Raw genomic sequence first — 8,771 nt, forward strand, 5'->3', positions numbered from 1 at the left:
TCTGGAGTGTATCTTTTCTGCTAGTGTATTATGCCCTGAGTTGAGACAAAGACACAGAAACATAGTCAGAGAGATAGATAAGGCAAAACTGGGAATAATAATAATAATAATAATAATAATAATAATAATAATAATAATAATAATAATAATAATATCATCACATAGTTATCTCATTTGCTGTGTACACTGTCATTTTTTGTGTATAATAATAATAATATCACAAAATAATGCAACCTTGCCATCGAAATTACACGGTTACGGATGAAACTTGTAACAGTGATACACATTGTCATAGGAGCACTTGGTATCATGTCCAAGAATTTTACAAAACAACTTCCTGCAATAACACCAGTGGAACTGCAAAAAAACTGCGCTACTCAGAACATTGTATAGTTTAAGAAGATACTTGGTTGATACTTAGGACACTGGCAGCAACCCATATCAACCATTAGCAGCAGTTACTGGTATTTGTGATACATTTTTAAATGTTCAGTTGACTGAGTTTCATGTTTAATGAATAAAAGAGATAATAATAATAATAATGATAATATTTGCTGTTATATCAGTAAAATCTTAAGTAAAAGCTAAAAGGGCTTCTACCTTATAATTCAGAAAACTAGTACAGGTAGTTGGGGGATGGCAGCCTTGACAGGTATCAATGGAGAGAAAGGACTACATCGGAAAGACAAGGTTCAAATCCATGGATTGAAGTGGATCCTTACTATGCTATAACTTTGTTTGCCCTGGGGAATGAAACCTTCAGAAGTCATGTGATGCTCAGTACAGAGGTGGAAGCAGGTGTGGGATTCAACTTTTTAACAACCGGTTCTGTGGGCGTGGCTTAGTTGGTGGGCGTGGCCAACTCAATATCACTCACATCGAGGCACGCATCTCCTCACCTGGCCTCTCATGACTGTGGGGATGCTGCAACAGTCATAATTGTGAAAAATGGTCATAAGTCACTTTTTTCAGTGCCATTGTAACTTTGAATGGTCACTCCACACAAGCAAAGTACCAGCAAAGGAGGGGAAAAAACTCCAGAGAAGTTCCTGAGACAGGAAGTTTAGTCCTGCCAAGAATATAGTAAGGGTTAACAGAGAGGCAGTTTCTGTAAGCAATACCAGAATGTTTCCTTCCTGCCTTCCTTACAGGATTAGGCCAGTAATTTCTTTAACAACTGGTTCTCTGAACTGCTTAGAATGTTAACAACTGGTTCTAGTGAATAGGTGCGAACTGGTAGAATCCCACCCCGGGTGAAAGTCTCAATGAAACATTTTAAGTCATTTTGAAAAACATAGTAGAGTTCATATTTAAAAGTGTATCTGAATGCGATCTAAATCTGATTTTGCAGCATGAGGAGAGATATACTATTGTGTTTCCCCCAAAATCAGACCTGGTCTTATATTTTGGGGGGCTCCAAAATAAGCACTAGGGCTTATTTTCGGGAAAACATGATTTCAGGCTGATCAGCCGAGCTGGGCACCTCGCTCCCTGGAGCGCGGATAAGAGGTGGCAGCTGTAGCCCGCCGGCCCCTTGGTTGGTGCACTCGGACTGCACAGACCATGCAGCGCAGGTGTGTTGATTCCCTATCCAAACAGTAGACGGAGGCAGAGGTACAAGGGGGGGAGACAGGCAATCTGGACGCACCACGTGGGCCGCAGGAAAGCCAAAAGTCGGTCAGCCAGAGCGGGTTGCCAGCTGCAAAAGGCTTGTCTCAGCACAGTGGCACTGCAGCAAGTGGAGACAAGCTTCCTGTGGCTGTCCACTTGCTCTGGCCCACTGACTCTCACTCAGCTTTCCCATGGCTCACCTGCCTTCCCCTCCCCCCGCACCTCTGCAGCCAGTGCCATCGCATAGAGCCTCCCGTGGCTGCCCACTGGTCTGGCCTATCAACTCTCTGCTTTTCTGCAGCCTGTGCCATGCATCCAGGTCATGCGTCTCCCCCTGCCTCTGCTCCACCTGCTGCTTGGACAGATAATCAGCTCACCTGAACTGAACAGGCTGCAGCTGTTGCCAGACGCCATCAGCCCATGGACACTCGCTGCCTCCTGTGCTGGCCACACATCCCTTCATTAGGCCTTATTTTTGGGATAGGGCACATATTAGGTGCACACTTAAAAATCAGACCAGGGCTTATTTTTGGGATAGGTCTTATTTTTGGGAAAACACGATAGTATTCAGTTGCAAAAGTACATGCAGATACTTAGTTCTTCATAGATTGTAATCTCAGTTACTATTATTTTATAGTACTATTACAGATATAGCTAGTTCCATAGTCACCTAATATATGATAAGTCATTTCTTTCCGGTCTTAAAATTAATAGAGATATTTTAAGTATCTGAGTGTTTTCTCCTCCAATTTTCCATGTATGGACACACACACACACACACACACACACACATACACACTTGTAACTGTAACAGTTTTATTTGCTCCTACAACTTTGAGAAAATGATAACGTTTTGTTAAATTATGCATAATTTTGTTGTAGTTTAAGCAGAAAACAAAAATCGACTCCTCTCCCCGAACTAAAAGAAAGCCAGATCACTAAGTAATATTAGACCAAGGACAAATATTTAATTTGCAAATAGATAAACACATACATGCAGAGATGGAACACATTCCAGCTCAACATTTCACCCAGGAGATGAATGTTTTTTTTTTAAACAGGAAAAAAAAAGTCCATTTCATTCACTGACTCAAATATAAAAGCTAACATGAAAACTGCTTCCTCCATGAAAGACTACCTGGGTTTTCCATTTAAAAACATAATTTTGCTGGGAAGAATACAAATGTGATGGAAAATATGTATGTGATTATTTCTATTTATGGTTGTATGCATCCATCTTAACAATTAAAAAATAATTCTCATCTTGCTACAGATGAGATTTATGAATACAGAGACACCTTGCTGCTTACCTTGAAACATGTCATGTTGATGTAAACACTTCAGTGTAAACACTGAAATTCTTGGTTTCAGCTCCTGCAAAAGGTTTGTGGAAATGTGCAAAACATCTGCCCTTCCTGCATTTTTAAAATTTCTATATTAAATTTATTTTCCATCTTGCCCCCTTCTGCTCCAAAAGAGCCAATTTCAGCTTAGGTTGTGCTTGCCCAGGCCTGGCCCACCAATGATCCTTTAGGGGACATCTTCTTAGGATCATCTAGGGTCAAATGATTTTGACATTTCCAAGGGATTGGTAGTTATCTATAGTGTGTAAGAGTGAAGGGGATGCAAGTACATTAAAAACATAAAAACTGGTACTGATAAAAATTAAAGTTTTGTAAAACAAATACTATGTAATGTATCCCAAGCTTTTCCCCATACAACAGAATAACAGAATAAGAGCTGGAAGGTACTTTGGAGTCCAACCTAATCCTGCTCAAGCAGGAAACTCTATATCATTCTTGACATTCTTGCCCAGAAGATCATTGGTTGCTCTTTCCCCTTTTTGGAACAGCTTTATAGTTCTCGCTGCCTTAAGAAAGTTTGAAACATTCTCAAAGATCCATCTCATCCTAGGCACCCTTTTTCTTCAACTATTACCTTCTGGCAGACGGTACAGGATAATAAAAACAAGGACAAATAGGCTGAAAAACAGCTTCTATCCCAGGGCAGTAACTCTACTGAATTCTACTGTATAGTGAAAAATTAAAGCAACATCAGGGGTTTTCAATTTAATGTATAGAATGTGAAAGATGTGTGTTTGTGTTTATTTTCAGTCATAATGTATACTGAAGATGGTATTTAATTTTGTTGTATGAGGTGTAATGACAATGAAGTAAAGTAAAATAAACTAAACAAATGGCTGTCTCGTCCAATCCTTTTTGTAAAACTTCCTGTGATGGAGCAAGCTCACATATTCAAACAGTATTGTTTTTTTGTTTTGCAAGAATATACTGTAGTTGGAATTCTCTCTTAAGTCTCTTGTTTACTATAGTTGCTGGGCCTCTAGGATTAGAATGATGGTATCAATGCTTAAGGTCTCTGTCTTCTAAAGGTGCGCGGACTTCCAAACACATTTTTCCTGCTCTCTATTGGTGCAATGAGAATTATGGTTTCCACTTACCCAATGAGTAGTTCTTCTAGCCCTGCCTTAATGGCACAGTCAGTATAGGTGCCTTTCCCAATAGACTCTACTGAGGACACGCGGTTCTTCAAGTCCGCTCGCCCACTGGGCATCCGGGTAAGTTTCTTGATGAGTTCCACCTCATCACTGTAATGTAAGGCACCTGCATTCCACACGAGATTTCGGTCACACCGATAGTATCTGTAAAAAGAAGAGGGAGGGAATGAGTGGGAAGAATGTATCCCTTTTTCCCTAGATATGTTTTTTTGCCTCAGTAATAGTAAAGTATTATTTGTTTTAGCAGATTCCTAGTAAACAGGAATCTGAGAAAATGAGAAAGTAGAACATATCAGAACAGTGAATATGGATGAAGAACATGGATGTTATAGAACTAAACCAGTTCATTCCACAGGAATGAACCCCCGCCTCAGTTTAAATCAGATGATATTGCGTATTGGCTGGATTCTGTTGGTTTTCCAACAGCAGCCTATATTTTCAGTTCTAAAATGAAATGGCTTCCAGCAATCATTCTGCAAGTAAAGAAACTTTTCTTAGCTTTTGAGGATCCACAATGAGGCAGAACTTCAGCAATGATGTGATATTCCCAGGGAAAATGCATCCCATCTTCAGCATTAGCAATAACGAAAATAGGTAATAGCCTATTTTATTTCTACCACTGCAAGGCCAAGTCACCCTATTCCATACATGATTCTGTCCACTGCAGCTAAGCCCATATAGGAAGCATGTGCTGAGATTTGTCAATTGGACTACAGTACAGGCTCCATCAAATGCTAGTAGCATCTAATCATTGTGGTTGGAGTTCTGTAGTGGTATTTAGATTGCTATTTTGTGACCATTTCTTCCTGAGTGGGGAAAAATAAGACTGCTTGATTTCTGTAGTCTTGGCTTTTGCAGCACAGAACCAGACTGATGGTAATAGAATGGTTCATTTGCTTGATCCTATTCAGAAGTTTTCTTCACACCAGTAGAAAAGATAGTTCAGATCTTTTTCATCTAAAAAATGGTCCCCTAACATTTTTGTCTGTTTTCTTGCCAAAGCTTTAGGTCTGTTCCAGTCACCAGAGAAGCAGACAGATATCTGATAAGTATTTACCACCACCTTTGCCTCTGGTTGCTCCATCTGTGTGCTCCACAGAACTGTTCTACCTCTTTTAGTTGTTCATCTCGTTCCTTTCCTTCCCTGACACTCAAAAAGTAAACATTAAAACATAGGAGCAATGTTTTGTAGACACACTGCCTTTATTCAGCCCAATGAAGCATAAAAATTGTCGATAAACTTGTGGAAGGTTCAAATACGATTTGGAGAAAGACTGCTTCTTCTCATAATGCAGCAATATATTTTTTTAAAAATTTTGAGCTGGATTTCTTGCATTTCAATACTATGTGGGTCACCTAGATAGTTAAAAAATAAATAAGCTAGTTAGGGTTGTGGGATCAGGATCTGGCCAAATCCAAAACAGGGTTCTGTTTTCAAATATACTATTTTAAAATATACGATATTGGAATTTCTACTACAACTGCCTTTTAAAAAATATTTCTATTGTTGCCTCCTGACTTTAAAATTCAGCTCCCTTGAACATTTTTCAGCACAACTTCCAATTCAGAAAGGAACTACAAAAGTAAAAAGATTGGCCCAGGAATATATGCAAAAAAAAGTTTTCCTTGGGTGTGGGTTTTTATCAATCAGTGGAAACAGCAAACCCTGTAAAATAAATGAAATGACTAGGGAACTTTTTGAAGAAACATTTTTAGAAGGAACACTATCATTATTATTTGCTAATTAGAGTGTAAAATGAATGCAAAAGTACTGCTTATTCTAATTCTTAGGAAAATGTCAGATCCTTTTACAATTATTCAAAAATATTAATATCCATCCAAAAGCTTCTCTGTAGTTCTGTGCAGGCTTTAGCAGTCTCTGATTGCCCAGACATTGTAGGCCCATTTTAATTTCAAGATGGCCTCTCTAGAAATCACTTCCTTTCTTCTTCCTGTGCATGTCTATGCATGTTGGAGGTGTGAGACAGAGAGAGAGAGAGAAAAAGCAGGGTAGCCAAGAAAAATAACTTTCCAAATCAGTATAATAATGTTTTTTACAATAACTTCCACATTCAAGAAACTTGAGTATACAATAAGTACCTGTCATTTAATTTATCAATGAATAGATTAGTGAATGCTTTGATCTTGTCAACATTGGCTCTACCAAAAGGTTTTACCCTTAAGGAAACGCTCTCAGAGGTATCCAGGACAAAAAACAAATCCACCGGGCAATCTGTTAAAATTTAGAAATAGGTAGTTTAGAAATAAAATGTTAACATGTTTACATTAAAAGATTCATCAGAAAGTTTTCAATGTATCAGGTTATATATATATGGAAGGAAGCTGTAGTCACAGAACACCGCAGATTTATTCAAAACTAAGATCTCCTTTGTTCCTTGTGGCTTACTTACCAATGCAACCTTAGCAACAAATTATATAGACTTGTTTTTGCTCTGAGATCACTTTGTGGCCTAGACAAACCAGGGTCTCTTAGCCCCACTCCACTCTTAGAAAACTGGTAGGAGAATAATCACTACATAATCTATTAATATATTTGCAAGAGAATGCATCAGGTATGCAGGCAATAACACAAGGAGCTATGGAAACACAGGGGAAGTGAAGAAAACCAATTTGAAGGACATAACTCTATATAATTTAAGAGAATGTAATTTCACCTTCAGCATCAAACATAATTGACACAACCACTAGAATTATGGGGATGTTAATATGGGTAGAGACCTACCAATGGAGGATCAAATTGGGGCTATGTCTGCCGATTGCCCTTTCAGCATGGCAAAATCCTAGGCATTTAAAATTATGTTTGCATACATGGGTGGCCTATTACAATCTGATCACAAAATTCACAACCTTCAAAATCAGCAGGTAAAAATCACATACTCCAGTGAAAAAGTTGATTTCTCAAATGAAAATTTGCGGTAGTTACTCATATATGGCAAGTTACACATTGACTATTTTAAATGTACTTTTTAAAAATGTACTTACAGAAAAACATTCTTCTTAATTATCTCTTCTCTACTCCTTTGACTTTATATTTGGGACATTTTAATTTCCAACAAGGATAAAAATATTCTCTTTCCTTCCCCTTTTTACTTTACTATCCATAATTCAAAACTGGTCACTTTCCTGCATTGTTTGTCAAGGAGATTTTTTTGTTCTATAAAATAACGCTCTTTATTTTGCTTATCGGTTCTGCCTATTTCTTCAGCATAAGGTATTATTAAAATTACTTGCCGTGGCAGTTCAGTTGATCACTGAAATAAAAATCTTGCAAAGCACGCATATTGCTTATATTTTGGAATGCCTACCAAACGCATATTCTTTACATGTAGCTCTTTAGATATAGCTCGCATTTATTTACATTATAGCGGGACACAGAAAGTTCTTTCCCTCTCTCTAAAAACTGCACCTCGAATATTCCTTACTTACCATGGTGGGATGCACATTGCTACCCTGCATCTAATTTTCTGTTTGTCAAATTCATATGTAAGTAAAAGTTTAAACAAAATATCACGATCAAAAATCTGTACTGAAAGAATACGGCAAAGGGGTTGGGTTACGATTAACAGCTTCATCCTTTCAGTCCATTAAAGCAGGCATATCTGGAGAAACCAGAACCATAGAAACATATTCTCTTACCTTGGAAGGCTATTACTCTGTTGGATATTTGTGATCCCTGAGCGAGAACCCTCTTTATTAAAAAACAGTCCTGAAATAGAAAAATAAGGAAGATGCAGGCTAACTTCATCTTGCACGGAGCGGAGTTAGCATTTGGTGAGATCTGAAAATGCAAAAGAAGCGCAGCGAGAGAAAGTTCAAACCCAGTTTCTTTAGTTGCTATTTTTTGTGAAGTTTCTATCCTTTCCCTGAGTTTCGAAAAGAGTAGGAAGGAAAGGAAAGAGGCAGAGACGGAGGCGGCGGCAGGAGCGGCCGCGGACGTCTAAGGGGCCAGAGAAATCCTTCCAGAGGGGAGGGAACAGGCGGCCTCTGCTGCAGTTGAACTCTCAGCACCAGCTGGTGAGTCATGAAATATCCCAGTCTGCTTGGAAATAGCTCTTTTTAATACAGTTGTTCTTCTACCTTCCTCAAGTAGAGAGGCATGTTTCTATAGGGTCTGAATTTGCATTGGAGCATCTCTGATTTTAATTGCAAAAGTATTTCTTGTCTGCCTTTCTATATTAGCAGGGAGATGTAAGACTTGGTGCCCACACTTTCAGCAAAGCTTTTAGATCACAACCCACTCGAGGAATGTGAAAAACGCTGTAATGGTGTGTTTTTCAACATGCAGGATGTAATGGGAAGGTAATGCTGTATCAAAAGAATGTCGAAGGTGTAAAACTCAAACTTGTGTAATAACAAACTAGTAAATTTGAACAGTGGCTATTCAGAAACAAACATAGCTCTCAGTCCACTTGCAGAGTAACAGTACAACATTTTGTATTGACTTAAAGATCAGTATTTGATAGATAGGCTGATTTCATATGTTGGACTTTCATAGTTTATTATAAGCCATGGTGGCTGAATTCATAGAACATTAAGGGATTTACAAACGACAGTGGCTGGATTCAGATGCCATGTTATGCAAAATCAAATTGATCGTTCTGTAGTTTCATGTTGCACATTA

The 8,771-nt window shown here is 38.4% G+C and overlaps 1 protein-coding gene across 1 annotated transcript in view; it reads right to left on the bottom strand.

Moving 5' to 3' along the window:
* Positions 1–8,117, bottom strand: part of COL6A1 (collagen type VI alpha 1 chain) — a 49,883-nt gene extending 41,766 nt beyond the window's left edge. Inside the window, exons 1-3 of the mRNA XM_026707719.2 lie at positions 7,787–8,117; positions 6,230–6,362; positions 4,073–4,273 (exon numbers count right to left, since the gene is read on the bottom strand). Of these exons, the coding sequence (XP_026563504.1) occupies positions 4,073–4,273; positions 6,230–6,362; positions 7,787–7,895 (443 nt within the window). The 5' untranslated portion in view covers positions 7,896–8,117. The remainder of the gene's footprint in view (positions 1–4,072; positions 4,274–6,229; positions 6,363–7,786) is intronic.
* Between the last annotated feature and the right edge of the window lie 654 nt (positions 8,118–8,771).

This window comes from Pseudonaja textilis, chromosome 1 (assembly GCF_049901715.1).
Source record: "Pseudonaja textilis isolate UNSWEBS1 chromosome 1, rPseTex1.2, whole genome shotgun sequence".
Lineage (NCBI taxonomy): Eukaryota > Metazoa > Chordata > Lepidosauria > Squamata > Elapidae > Pseudonaja > Pseudonaja textilis.